The 15252-nt window shown below is 41.8% G+C and overlaps 1 protein-coding gene across 1 annotated transcript; it reads left to right on the top strand.

Moving 5' to 3' along the window:
• The first annotated feature begins 2228 nt into the window (after nucleotides 1-2228).
• Nucleotides 2229-3709, top strand: Osi20 (DUF1676 domain-containing protein Osi20). Its single transcript, XM_076385288.1, has 2 exons — nucleotides 2229-2784; nucleotides 3453-3709. The coding sequence occupies exons 1-2, from the start codon at nucleotides 2229-2231 to the stop codon at nucleotides 3707-3709; spliced, it is 813 nt and encodes a 270-aa protein (XP_076241403.1).
• The last annotated feature ends 11543 nt before the right edge of the window (nucleotides 3710-15252 follow it).

Here is a 15252-nt window from a genome sequence, read left to right as displayed (position 1 = left end):
TTAATTATAAAAAAGGTCTGAAGCACAAAATCTTCTGCCTTGGGGAATCTAGTTCTAGATCTGCAGAGCCGGTTCTGCAAGGAGATTATGTGCGATAATGATCAGACATGACTACTTCGCACGACACCGGAAGTACCACTTTGTTTTATACACATCTCTTACAAAATGGAACTCCAGTTTCTTTGTCCTGAACTCGTTGCAGACTGACGATTCTCTTAAATACTTTCCATTTTCAAACACGCTTGGAATTTTGAACGTGCTTTGTTTCGAAACATGTTGGTCTTCTTTGATATTTGTGTCTTACTGGTACATTTATAATAAAGTGAAAGTAATAAACCTAATAAATGTGGAAGCGATTTAAGTATAGATTTCACTAGACAATGAATTACAAATACTTACATTTATTACAATTACATGTGATTTTGTAGATGTATTTGTAAGAGTAGAAGTATGTATTTAGGTAATTTGAGATGGTCAGAGACATAAGTTTTATGTCTTGAATGATGCAACTTTGATAAGTGTAATAAAGTTTCATTGAAGAAATAAATTGGCAATGCATTTTAAGAATTCTGTCTATTGATTCATTCTCTCGTGTACAAAAATTGTATGCTGTGGAAGTCATAAATTCATAGAATATCGGATAATATGTCTATATTCTTTTTCACTGATAATAACTGAGTAATTGATAGTATCTAGTATGATGTTACCATGAAAAAAACAGTGAATAGAAAAACCGATGAATAAGTGAACCTAAATTGATTATTCTAAAGAAAATAAAACTACTTTTTAAAGCTACGACTTTTACAAAGTTTTTCTTCCAAACATCCCTTACAAATTGATAATACTCTAAACTACTGATAGTTTAAAAACTCAGACTGATGACAACCAGAAGATTACACTGTGCCCTTATTCTACAATGTGTTCCACAATTATCTACTTGAACAATGTATGTTAGGTAAACAACAACTTCTTTACTGTTTTCTCCAACCTTCATGCATTTGTCATAACTTTCCAATGAAGCTTTCACGATCTTTCACCTTACACTTCTCATTTATCATTATTCTGAACTGTCACCAGCAAATTTAAGGAGAAGCTATGTCTACACTCAGCCAAGAACGAGGAACATTTCGCCGCTTCCTGTTGCTGCATCAATCAGAAGAATAGACGTTGCTGCTCCGAATAGAAACAAGCAACCAAGAGCGATCTTTGATCCTCTCATTTCCTAAATCAATTAACTTCACACAATAGAAATATTTATATTTATTTTAAATATAAAAAAGTTGAGCATTATTCAAGTGTTCTAGCACTCAAACTTAAAAAAATTCAAAAAGCAGAGTTAATCACTTTGGCTCATGAAAGGTTCATTTCTTGTTGCCAATAGAAACAAAAGAATCACATATCAACAACCGATTGTTCAGGCTACATGAAAGAGCAACAAAAAGTACCTCGTTGTTGCCTCACTCTAAACATTCCTTTAGACATCTAAGAACTATCTATCCACTTTCATCCCTTTTCCACATGCTCCAAACAACTTAGGCTTCTCCAACCCCTGTATTCCTCTTTCCACCAAATAACTGAATAACTGTGTTGTGCCACGCCACAAGGCTAGACCATCCAAAAAGCGCGTGTTACCGTTCTCTCCAGCCAGCACCGTACAACGAGAACGGTTATCCCGTTCTTCCAAACTCTACTTAGATGGTATAGGACACAACGACGACGTTAGAACGGCCGCCAAGTAAGAGCAGAGGTACGTCGAACGCGGGGCAAGTTCCGTTTCCCGTGGCATCAGCGTGTCGTGGTCGCATGCCATCGTGTACGTCGCAGGGGTGGCGCGGGGGACGCTCGTTCCGCGTACGTACACGCTTCGACACGCGTCGGGACGCGTGCACGCACGTACCAGCGCGGCGGAAAGGGGAGTAGGCGCGTCGGGAGGTGGGGAGGAGGACGGTGGCGGTGTGTCTATGGTGCCAGTGAAATTTGAATAATTTTCCTTCAATCGACGATTCCCGGCATGCGCGACCGAATAACATAGATTCGCGGGGGGCAAATTAAATAAAAGGGGCGGGCCACTCCTCTGTCAGTCGCAGTTCGATCGGCGATCGCTCGCTCGCAACGCACGGGTGGACGATCGATCATTTTCACGTTCCTATCGCGAGAGAAACGTCGCTGGTGAACGACAGCGAGGAGAAAAGGGTTCCAGGACGAAGGAATAAGGGATACCAGAAAGGATGCGAACATTTGTACCACTTGCAGCGGTCCTCCTGCTGGCTGGAGGCTCCCTCGCCAACCAGGACTTCCTCTCCAAGTCCCTGAACGAGTGTATCAGCGCCGACTCGTGGATATCGTGCTTGAAGCACGAGGTTCTTGGATACTTGGACGACAAGCTTGGCACTAACACGGAAGCGAGATCTTTGGACACTGTTGACGAAGCTATCGTTGCGAGGACCTTCAAGTACCTCAAGAGCTTCGATTATGGAGTGGACTTACCCTTCGTGGACGCTAGTCTGAAGTACAGACCCAGCAGAAGTTTGGCTGACTTGGACGTCGAATTCAAGGGGAATGAGGTCGCCACTAGCCAGGCTCGAGGAATCTTGAAGAAGAAGCTGCTGTTGCCAATTCTGTTGCTTCTCAAGTTGAAGATGAAGGCTCTGATGCCCATCTTTGTTGCTCTCATTGGATTGAAGGCACTCAAGGCTTTGGTACTCTCGAAGTTGGCCATTCTTCTTGTAGTTGGGTTCATTGCTGTGCAGTTCTTCAAGAAAGGTGGAATGATGATGCCTATGGGTACGTTGCCTGATGTATTTTAATAATAATAAGTCTTCGTTAGCATGTTATTAATAGGTCCCGAAATATTCATAGCTGACTGTCAACAAATTATTTTTCCCTACACCTTTTATTTATATAAAATTCTCTAAAATTCTTGGTTCAGTGATATAGCAAGTTGTTGCAATGCAAGGACTAATAAAAAAATAAGAGTCCGGTTTTTGACTTCACTAGTAACTTGAGCTTGTCACCTCTCAAGCTGGGATCAGATAAATTGATAGAGTAATTCCAAAGAAATGTAAATGAGAAATTGAGAGCAAGACTAACCCCACTACTCGGAAAAATCGAAAAAATAGGCAATATAAAATATAGGGTTCCTTTGTAATAGATTAATACTGCTAACTCAATTTCAGAGAAAATGTGACTTAATCCACTTTCACACTCGATGCCTTAAATGTACCACCACGTTTGTGTAAACATAGCACTGCACACTACGTATCACATTCTAATTTATCCCAACTTCTTTCTAAAATTGATTAAGTATAGCACAGAGCGATCTAGAAACCAGTTAAACTGATCACCCTGTTCAATTAAGCACTGCTTAATTTCCAAAAAGCAGTATTAAAGTTCATCCTGAGTAACAACGTTAACATTTACAAAAGAGTGAAAACTGATGGTTCCTGTTGCAGGAATGTCGATGGAACCGGCTACACCGGCATACGGAGCTCCACCTTTGCCCTCGACCACGTCGAGCTACGACCCAGCCAACACGTGGGACGGAAACGGACCATATTCCCGCGTCTGGACGCCGACAAACGGTGTGGAAGCTCAAAATCTCGCTTACTCGTACTACTCGCCAGGCAGCAGCTCTAACTCGTACAGCCCCTCTTCGTCCTCTTCGTCTTCCTCGTCGTCGCTCAACTCGGGCAGCTCCTCCAACTACTAAGCCTCTCAAGAGGGGTGCCAGCCACTTCCCGTTGACGTTCATCCCTCCAGATTAACTCATGCTCTTTAACGACGGAATCGATCGTTCGGCGACGTTCGATCGAGAGACGAAACCCTACGTCGACACGACCAAAGAAACGCACGCCAAATAACACTGAATCTTTTTCACAAATGATCGTCGATCGTCGCTGGTACCGTCCACATGATCGACGGAAGACTGTAGAATATTTTTCTTCATTCGCTGTTCCATCGTTTCGTTGAGGAATCGATTGAACCGCAGGCTTGCAGGAAGCTCTGTTGAGGCTCTTAGGTTTCTGGGGTTAATCGATGGAAATGGAGATTCTGAAACCGACGATCGGAATTTTCAATTCTTGTTCAGCGTCACGTGTGCGCGTCGAAGGGTAAATTGATTAGTAGAGAACTGACACGGTTGAGAAATATACGTGGTTCGATTGACGACGAGCCGAAGAGTTGATTCGGAGTGAATTCGAGTTGTTGTTTAGCGCCTGGACATAGTAGTCTCTTCGGCGATCCTCGGTTTATTTATTACTCGCGCGACACGATTATTTATTATCTCCCTCGCATTTGTTAATAAAAGCATATGTGTAATTAAATTGGTGGACCTTCTTCGTTCCTTGCAACTTCCATTCCTTTACTTGAAATATTCTTGACTTTCAATCTTATTAATTCAAAATAATTATGAAGTCATGAAATGTTGATAGATAATTCTTATAATTTTTCAGATTTATCTATTGCAATTGTACTGTATATTTGAGAAGTATTTCCTTGTACTAACAATAGAAGAAATTATTTGTTCAGCACACTTTGATAAAATAATTTAATTTTGTGATATTTGTAATAATTGAAGGATTATAATTTTTAATAATTATATCTTTGTGTTAATTTAACTCAGTAGTTTAGATAATGTGGATAACATGCGCACCTTGAAATATACTACACATCTTACAGTGATGTAATTACGGTTATCGGAGTAACATACACTTGTTTCACATTATCGTAGTTTAAATATAAAATAACGTATCATTATGTTTTATATTATAAATTCATAAAAAATATTTTAATATTGTCAGCGCAATTTCTAAAGTGAAAACAAGTTCTTAAGATGTTCATTGCATTACTTAAACTCTACATTACTTTAAATCCAGTAGAAGTATTCTATCAAATATCCTTTAATATAATACAAATACTAAACATTACATATATATAATAAAAAAAGAATAACTGTGGTAAGAGTAATAAAGAAGTGTGAATATATCGATAAAAACGTAATCGACACTCACACTTCAAGTCAATGAAGGCTCCTCGAGTGTCAATGTTCCATAGCTGGTAACACGACCAACACCATCTCGTAACCTTCCCAAGCTTTGGGACACCTTCAGACGATGGCGCCTCTGTTGCTCTTGAGAAATCTCAGGTATTATCTACCTGTGCACGATTATTCATATATAGAACCCAAAGGTATCAACATATTAAAAACAGTATTCCACAAGTTACTACAATTATTAAACAATCTCCAAACTTTCCTACCTTTCCAACCTGTTCACTATAAAAACACAAAGGAAGGTTTCGAGAAAGTAGAAGCACCGAACAGAAGGCCAATCAAACTGAAATAAATTAAAATTTCGCCAAGGGCCCATAAAACGATTCGTCGAAATTTCATAAAGGTGGAGGATCGTCAATACAATCACGTTGAAGAATCCGAGAATGACTGTCTGGGTCTCCATTATGACAAAAGGGCGACGGTAATCTCCCATTTACCGGCTTTACGCGACCCTTCCACTGTCAGGGCAACCCTTTCGTCGTGTGTCTTTAACGAGGCGCAGCACGAACGTCCCTTTCACCAGTGGGAACAACAACCCTTTCTCCTTTCTCTCGTTGAACGGATCGAAAAAACCGCACTGACCAGAAAACGCAGTAAAAGTTTATGGTCCCAGCACGGAGGGCCAGGTAATTCTACGGTGTCGAGACGGGCTAAAAGGGGTTTAAAGGGGGCCCCATGGAGCCGCGAGTGGCGTAAGCCTGCGCGTTCGACAAGAAAATCGACATAATCCGCTTTATGTCTTAGTCCTTTTGACCACTTGACCGCAGGATTTCCTTTCCCGCTGTTATAAACGCCGCCGTGACAGTGGAAAAGAGGAAGGATTGTATGTCACGCGGTGTTCTTGTCGTTGCATTGCCGAACGAAGGATTAATGAGACGAATTCTCGGTTATTGGAAGAGTATCTCACATGTAATGCTATTTATGGACTATGGAGCGACAGGAAATTGATTTTTCCTGTTTGTATAGAGATAGAACCGATGCTAGACAATTAAGAGGTACTATTCGAACATAATTTACTTCGAACCTCTAAAAAAGGCAGGAATGAAACGACTCAATAATATTATAAATTTGGAAGGAATTCAATTTATAGAATCGATAAGAGATTTTGTTCAGAGATTTCAATGAAAGACCAAGCGCGATTATTGCGCAGATTTTGGCCTTTCACGTGCATACAATTTTTAAAATTCAACGCAGCGTATCAGTAAATATTTCAAGATTACCAGGAAGTGTGTACTCAGTTTTTATACAACGATTCTAATGGACCCGCAACATGTACAAATTTCAGGGTATTAATAAGCGCCCATCGCATCCCGTTTTCTCTCGCGTTTTAATGAATTCCGAAAGAAAGACCGGTTCGAGCCGATGGAAGGAGCAAGCAAGGGCGCAACCCTTTTTCCAGAAACCGCCTCTCGTTCGTTTCGGCCTCGTTTGTACCCCAAATCATCGCCGTCATCGTAGGAAACCAGTAGTTCTGTTCTTTTTTCAAGCTGCAACGCATTCTCACGATCCACTATAATGGGCATGCCTGCCCCTCGTTTCCTCATTTTACAGGTTTACGATCCACATTCTGCAATCTTGTTAACAGAACGTTATTGAATAATTTCGAGAGATTATCTCTCGCAAGAGATTTCGCATCTAATAGTTGTCTTGAAACAAGGACGCAGTTACGAGTGGCTCGTGGTTACATACTGAGCTGTGATGGATCATTCCCTCGAGCTGGTGCACGCTGCATGCTGAATGTGAGATGTGTGAGAGGTCTGTTGGACTCTATGAAATCTTGAGAAGATAATGGGGTATAACAAATCTGCCTAGTGATGGAGAAAAACAGTATCTACCATAAATATTTGACTGCTACTTTCTGCAAAATAAGAAACAAAATATTTAAAATTATCCAAAGGTGTAAAAAATCTCAATTCCACACTTCTCTGTAGTTACTGCCTTCCTCCATATGTGAACAGATATGAGTGTCTAGAGTTTAGTATTTATCAATAAAATTTCAGGAAGCAGTACCTTATTTCTGTAAACTTCAATACTAACATATATTAAATAATGAAATTGTAATATAACTAGTGTGTCTCTGATAGTAATATTATTACTATATACTGTAATATATTTTTAACTTTTAACTATTGATACCAAGTCTGACAGACTTCACATAATACATTTTTATTACTGATCTTATTTAAGTATCAAAAACTTCATAATGCAAGTTGGGAATATTCGCCATACCTCGTCTACAAATTCCAATTAATACTACATTAATTTCAGAAACATTTAATATCAACAGGTTTCAACCAAAGTCTTTCTATCTGAAAATAAGGTGTCCACAGTTAAGGGTCAAGAATAAGCACCAAAGAAATGCATCCAGTAACCTCGCAGTTGATCGTACCAAGTCAGATCTATTGCATAATCGAAGTTCATCGGTTTTCCGCGTCCTGCGTCCAGGATCGATGGAATAAAGCCTGAGGTCTGATTCTGTGAACGCGTAGATCGATCGGTCCGATCGTACAGGATGCGTAACTTCCTGCATTCGTATTCCCTCCGCCTCGTCCTCGTATATGGACACTCGGGGGACCGAAAAACTCTGCGGCGTTTACCATCGACAAGCTGCACCGTTCGTTCTCGTTTTTTTCCCCCCTCCCCCCGTCGGATCGGACCTATTAAAAAAGCTTCTGGAAAACTGGAGATCCTTTGTGGAAAGGACGCGCGGCCGGCTGAGGTTTCAGGGGAAGAGACGGGGTGCAACTGCTGTTGCGCAACCGGAAGGAAATCTGTAACACAAGGATTCTGCTTCCTCTTCTCGTTGCAGGGGCGAAGGTGCTGCTGATGCTCATGGCGGAAGAACGAAATCTTTTTAATAGTCATGTTTCTTGATGGTGAATATTAGTATTAAGATAGAAATCGTTCAATTTGAAGTATAAAAGTAGAGGGAAGAAACATTGAGATGAAGTTATTGAAGTCTTGGAGAATTTACAAAAGATAAGAATCAATGAGAGTGGACTTTGTAGATTTACGAATGCTGTTTTTACTGCAGTGAAACTACCTTTGTTAATTTTACAAAAGTCTGTAACAGATCTTACAAGAAACTGTGTTGGAACCAACTTAGGAGACTTGTGCTAGATCGGTAGGACAATTTTTTTCCATGTAGAAACGAGAATTTTCTTAAGGATAATATCCTATTAATCCTAATAATTTGTCGAACTCGAATTGACTATTTAGTACGTGTTTCTTATTTTTTAATACCTAGAGTAATTACTGTGATTTGATATACTTTATATGCCTTAAGACATTTCTGTTCATAACAGTCTAGAATCTACTAAACTATTCTAGAACAAGAAAAGCGGAAGCAAGGATATGTGTGTCGCGACAAAGTGGCAGAGGAAAGTTCCCGAATCGACTCAGCCGTACTTTCTTTCTCCCCTCCTTCCTTTCTCCGTGCCCCTCTCCGTCGATTGCATAACGAGAAATCGATCTTCGTTGCATCGATACGTGCGGCTTGCGGTAGATTGCGTAATTTCGTTTCGTTGAGCTGTCTTTTCTACGCGCGTAAGGCCCTCGATGGGTCTCCAATTCAGCTGGAAATAAGGACGTCCCTCGAAGCGCTTGGCGTCCCTGTACATCGCCGCGGCGACATTTAAATCGCGTCGCGATATGTGACATTTGACGCTTCCATCGTCGAGGCGAATTTCCCCTCGCTCGTTTGCGCTCAACTAGCGGGAACGAACTGTATCCCAGCCACTTGCAAAATCGTCTTGAGCAACGTTTTTTTCCTTCCCTCGGCTTGGTTTTTCCCTTCTGCCGCGTTGACATTTGCTCGAGGACTCGAGCGGCGTCGCGATGAACCCGAACTGGCCGAGGAATATGAGAGACGACTCAAGGATTATTTAAATTTAGAGAGGAATCTCGCCAAAAGCGAGAGGAATAAGGTAAATGTCCCAGAAGATGACCATGCTCCGATACTTGAACAGTAACTTAATTTTATTTAATTTTAGGCTTCAATTCTGATATATTTCGTGTACCTATTTAATTAAAAATAAAAATTAGCAATATAAAATAGTATCCTCAGTTACTGAGATCTCATAAGTGAAATATGGAAACATGCAGTTTTAGATTGTTCACTTACTGGGACATTTGACATCTTGAGTGTTTAGGTATTGGGACATTTATCTTATTGTGTTTCTGAAGAATTAGATACTTTTGCTCTTGTGTCATCGAATATTTCAAAAATAGTGTATCAAGTAGATTTCAGAAACAAAATATCTACAAAATATCTTCAGAGTCGAGACAGAAACTAAAAAGCTTTAATAATTCAAATTTTACAAATTCACGACTCGATTATTATCAAACCTTGTTATAAATCTTACGAGCTTCACGATCTTTCACAAAACCAGGAACTCTGAAACAGTGAAATTGATGACCTTTCAAAATTGACATCACTGTACTTACAGGCCCCAAGAATTCCAAACCCACTGACTACCAATTACAATTATCAATCACTTCGTTCAGTGCTCGTCAGGCTCATCACAGCACGGATTAACCTCCGATTCTTCAAGCTCGACCGGTCGCCAGCGACTCGCCAACAGGTGCAAGGAAGCTGTTCGGTGGCCGTCGGGTCAATTCTTTCGCCGCGAGATCCGATAGTCGCGATAACGACCTCTCGGGCGGCAGCAGGCCGAAGAAAGTAGCGAGAGAACAAGCGAAGAACAAAAAACACGAGGAAAGAATGGGTCGCGGGCGGGAAAGGAGGCAAGAAAAAAAACAAAGTGAAAAGAAAAGCACCTTTCGGTGAAACACAGGTAAAAGCGAAGTGACGCAAGATCTCCGCGGTTTGACAGCCGCTAACGACTCTATTCTCTCCGTCCAGTTTCGTCGAAGGGTTGCTCGTAAACCATCAGCTCCCAGGGCGACAGAGTTCGACGTTTTCGCCGCAAACGAAATCGGCGACGGAATGCAAAACGGTCGCGTTCATCTCCCACGAAAGTCCTCTCGCTCATTATCTCGCCGAAGATCGTGCGGGATGCGATCTCTGACGAGAATGAAACGAGAAGTTACATTGTTCTACGTCGTCCTTTCCACCGTGCCAGATTGGCATCGAGAAGCCTCCTGTCGTTGCGGAAGGACATGATATTTATTTGGTTCCCGATGGAGTGACCTTGGCCGGGATCGACGCTACTGAGAAGTTGGATTCGGTTTAAAGAAAGTGGAGGAAAGCGTCAGAATAATCGCGAAAGGAATAGATACAAGATAATGAGAAAGAAAGTCGTTAAATGTGCTCGAGTGGTTGTAGGTTTCGAAGATCATCTTGAATCTCTTCATGTAATCTTCACAGCTAGATATCCTTGCTACTAAATCAGTTCAAGCTTCGACTCAGTGTATTACTTGCGGGGATGTCCTGGCCTTGGCAAAGACCATTAGAAAATCGATGTAACACTAGGAAACTTCGGAAAAGAAGAAATGATCTCTGATAAGGAACAGGAATTTTTTTTCTCTCCTCATTGGAGTCATAATCTCCCTCCAGATTCGACGAGAGATAAATCACTTGCTGGTACCGAAACGAGGGAGGAAGTTCGTCCTTTCGCAAGGACGAGCCTTAACTTCGCCTCTGTGGACTCCAGCAGTCTCTTTCCCCCTCGCTGCTTCTCCTTTTCTCTTCCTTTCTCTGTCCTGGTCGCGCCAACGATCCACAGGATCGCATTCCAGCGCGGCTACTTTTCGAGTCGCGCTCGAGAGATCGCGGTTGCGTAATCGATCGCGCCGCACGGACACCTCGATATAAAATATCGTGCTTCGTTAATGGACCGCGATTGATACGCGTCCGGTCGATACCGCGTAATTATTGAAATTTATGATTTTAATCGACCACCTCACATCGATCGACGCAGTGCGTTTTAACTAATGAAGCTGCGGGGTTGCACGAAAATTTATTGGAATTCCGTCTCGCGTCGAACAAACTGTTGCCGCTGGCTTTATTTCGCGTAGGACAACTGCTCCACGCCATGGTCCCATTTACGCTGGATGGTTGAATGAAATGTGGTGGGCTGGGGGTAAAAATGCGCTCCTGATTGGCGTTGCGACACGTCTTTATTAGAGATAACGCGTGGAACCAACTTTCACTTTTGTTGCAGGGTTAATTGCTATAATATTAGCTTCGGCTCAAGATAAATAGGCAGAATTCATTAAATTCACTTGTGTCTGATATACTACTTTATTTTATTCCCTTTTGAATCGGTTATTGAATTAAGAATAATCAAACATTCACTTCATTCATCTTGAGTTTACTCGCTGGTCAAAGGCGCGGATTTTCATTGATGGTCAGTAATCGAAAATGTCTAGACGAAAGGGTACGGGCGATTAGGAATCGACGTGTGCCCAGTGATCCACTGGATGAATGGACTTTGTGTTTGCTAAATGGAATCTGTTCGATAGATCGTGGCCACTCGTACACATCCTTTCTGGCCTTCATCGACGAGGACCACCAGCAAGTGGAGAGAGGCTCGTTGACACGGTCCATCGAGTCGAAGTCGTCTTTGACGAAACTTCCTGCCACTCGTTCCGCGATCAACCACCGATAAGTCGATTAGTCTTCCATTTATGCGTTTATGAAGGTGTAATCATGCAAAATTGACGAACAGAATCACTTCTATTTATATCTCATAGGATAACACTTGGAAAAAGTGTTTAAAGTGTATTTCTGTTTTAATCCTATAAGAGCTATCAAGCTGTTAATTTGATTAGAAATTGCAGAGGTTGAAAAAATATTCTATTCTTTTATTCTTTAGAACACTTGTAAAAAGAACGTATTTTACTTTTTATTTGAATTTTATCGATGCCTTGTCATGTCTGAGTCTCACTCTAGATAAAGTGTCAAGGAGTCAAACTTGAAACGCGGGAATGGTATAAACTGAAACCTAAGGAAAACAAAATAGAGCAGAAGATTTTCCAGAATTCTTAGATTACCCAATATATCCTTCAGTTAAAAGTTCTCTAATAACCTTAGAACGCAGACTCAACACCTTTTCACAATCCATGCATAAATACAAAGCTGATTTCTCGTTCCATCGAGAGTTATTAATAAAACGGCCATTTGTCTAACTAAAAGTCAAGCAAGTCAAATCACAAATCTACATTTCCTCTATAGTCTGAACGAGCAAACGACCGACGATTAGCGCGGGGAACAGGACAGCGTGTAATTAAGGCGCCACTGCAAAGCTTCGTTCCACGCGATACGCTTCTATCCCGAGGACGATCGTCGAGCATCGATGCGTCACGAAATGTCGAGACTCATCGAATACCCTTCGAATTCCTTCGCTTATCCGCGCGTCTTCAAGGGTCAGCGAGCCTGGTGCGACCACGGTTCGTGGCTTCACGATATTTCCCAGCGACCACCACGAAGAAATAAATAAGGAAGAAAACCAGAAAGCAAACGCGTCAAAGGACACGGGAGGGTGAGAGAGTGTTACTAGGGGCGCGATAACTCGCTCCTAGGGAGTTGTTCCTCGAACAGAGTAATCTTATCGGCAAGAAAGGGCAGAAAGAAGCTCGCGACCGCGCATTTATGTTGTAAGACACTCTGAAGGGAGATTCTTCGGTGGTGCAGTCACGAATTGTATGCATTCCTGCGAGGACGCCGCGGGAGGCTTCCTTAAAAACCGAAAGTGATACGGAGGAGGACGGCCGAGCTGGGAAAAGACGGACGAGCCGCGTGTGTACGTACGTCGACGTTGCGTGACATCGGTCCATGTTGTAGCAGGGGCCGGAAAACGAAGAAACGCGGAGATAAACAGGACGATAAGGCTGTTTCGTGGACGTCCCTGTGACGAGCGAACGCGTTAAGTGCACCTGTGTGACGAATACTTGACCATCGATGCGGTAGATAGGCGATGGGAGGAGGAAACAGGTGTAAATGGGCACTGGGCCGCATGATTGAGTGTTTGGAGCACTCGTACAAACCGTGTCCCTTTGAGAGCGGCTTTACGAGTAAATTCTTGCCACGAACGAGTGGTGTAATTTATTCTTTAGTTTTAGTGTCAGGTGCTTTAACCCTGGAACGACCACATACAATTTTTAACTTCAAGACCTGTATAGTATACACTTCGAGGTAATTGAACATTTTTTTTTGTAAACAAAAATCAGAGCGTGCAATTATCTCTTCTTAAGATGTCCAAAGTAGAATGGAAATGAATTTTTGGGCATTTTTGAAAAATGAGTCGCTTGCATCCCCATAGTGTTATTTATGTCAAAAAATAGTGTCATTATATAGGGTGATAAGTTCAAGTGGAAATTCTTAGACTGTTGGCAGCATTTATTATAAATGCTTCCAATTAAACTGGTCACCCTATAGAGTTAAGAATTAACTGCACCAGAACGGTTGACCTAATTTCTTGAAATTTAGCATGCACTTCAAACTAAAAATTGGAAGCTTGAAAGAATAAATAATAGCTATACAGATCTAAAAAGAAATGCTGTATTTCTATTCTCAGGATTTCCAAGTATTTCTATAAAAATTTATCATTCAATTCCAAGAAAAAATGAAAACAATTCGCATAAAAACTGTTGCCTATGAAATCGTCTTCTTTTACAGTATCGAATGCAATCACATGTCCATTAACTGGTAGACCACCCTATGCACCTCAAGCGAAGCACATTAACAAACTATGTATCTTGACAAACGACTATCGCCATTAGCATTAACATTCCCCGCCCTTTTCTTTTAATTGCAACGGAAGAAAAACATCCAGCGAATTCAGAATCGCGCAGAAAAAAGGAGCCCGCGGTGGAAATCGCTCGAAAATCTCCGGATTAATCAACTGTCCGCAAAACGAACCGAGAATAATGCACGGTCGCGGCTCGCAAAAACACTGCCGCGCCTTTCGACGCGATGAAAAACCGAGAACTGTCCCGTTACTCTCGATTAGTCGTATTCAAACAGAACAATTACCGAGACGGCTTCAATTAATTCCCTCTTCATTTCAATTTAATTAGTCATCGGAATAAGCGTACAAAGCAGTCCATTAATCGCTAGAAAATTGCTATTAGATCAACTGCTACTGGATGTTGGTTCACGGGGACGTAGGAAGAGGGGGTAAACAGCTGGCGAATTTCCAGGCACCTGGCCAAGAAGGTGGAATCTTTCTCAAGTAGCTTGTCCGTGATCTGGAAGAAGCTGAGGGATGACGAAATAGAAAAAAAAGGAAGATAAAGGGAGGGACAGAGAAAGGGGCTCGAAATCTGGCAGGGGAAAGACGTTCGAGGTTACAGGAAGGGGTTGAAGATCGCTGGGCAAGAGCTCGCGTGAAAGGTACTTTCTAAACGGCTGCCCTGTACCACTGGCATGCGGAAGGGTTGAGGCCAACCTGGACTCCTTTCTCATTCGATGTTTTTTTGATCCCCTACCCGATGCAAAGGGGAGGTTATCCCGTGGTCCCGTTAGGTCAGCAGACTGGCTGCCCTTCGGGGTGGGTGGAGGTGCAGTTGCGTTCTATCCTCCCCTCTGCTCCTGTTTTTTTATTCCTTTACGCTTCCTTGAAGACCTCACATAACTGTGATCCATGTAATCCACGCTCAGCTTCCGCGTTCGGGGGATGGTTTTGTGGAGCCCCGAGTTTTCTCACAGTGCACCGGTTGGGAAACGGTTATGCTCCTTGGGGGAGTGGACCTCGTCCTTCCCTGAAAATTAATCCCGAATCAGTGGCTGGGAATGGGCTTTCGAGCTGGAGTTTTTGAGAATATTAATTGAATTTTGTGGTGCTGTAAAAAATGATACTGCAGCTGTCCTTTCCACCTACAAGCTGTTCCCTGCAAAAAATTACAAGTACTTTTACATTATGTGTGATTAGAGAAGCTAAATCTAATCTTCGAAATCTCTTTTGCATTCTTTCTGCAAGTTTACTGGCAATAGTTTATGCGAATGCGATTACTGTAAAGCTTGTAAACAAGTTAGTCTTTGAAATTCTCTCGTGGGACAAAAGGTAGAAAAAAACGACCACCTACAAGGCTAAATAATAGAACCTTTCTCACAGATTATTGTGTTTCCATGCCAAAAATTGCCTGTCCTAAAAAGGTCATGAAAACGAAACAGATTATTTTGTAGAAAAAAATTTACGATACATGCCATAGAATTCCTTTCAAAAGCAATTACCAATCCATTCCGTCGCAGTAAAACAGTATTACACATAATCGTAATAAAATGGCACTGATCACGA

Source organism: Calliopsis andreniformis, chromosome 9, assembly GCF_051401765.1.
Source record: "Calliopsis andreniformis isolate RMS-2024a chromosome 9, iyCalAndr_principal, whole genome shotgun sequence".
Classification (NCBI taxonomy): Eukaryota; Metazoa; Arthropoda; class Insecta; order Hymenoptera; family Andrenidae; genus Calliopsis; species Calliopsis andreniformis.
The sequence above is the reverse complement of the archived record's forward strand: the minus strand, read 5'-3'. Positions and strand labels throughout refer to the sequence as shown.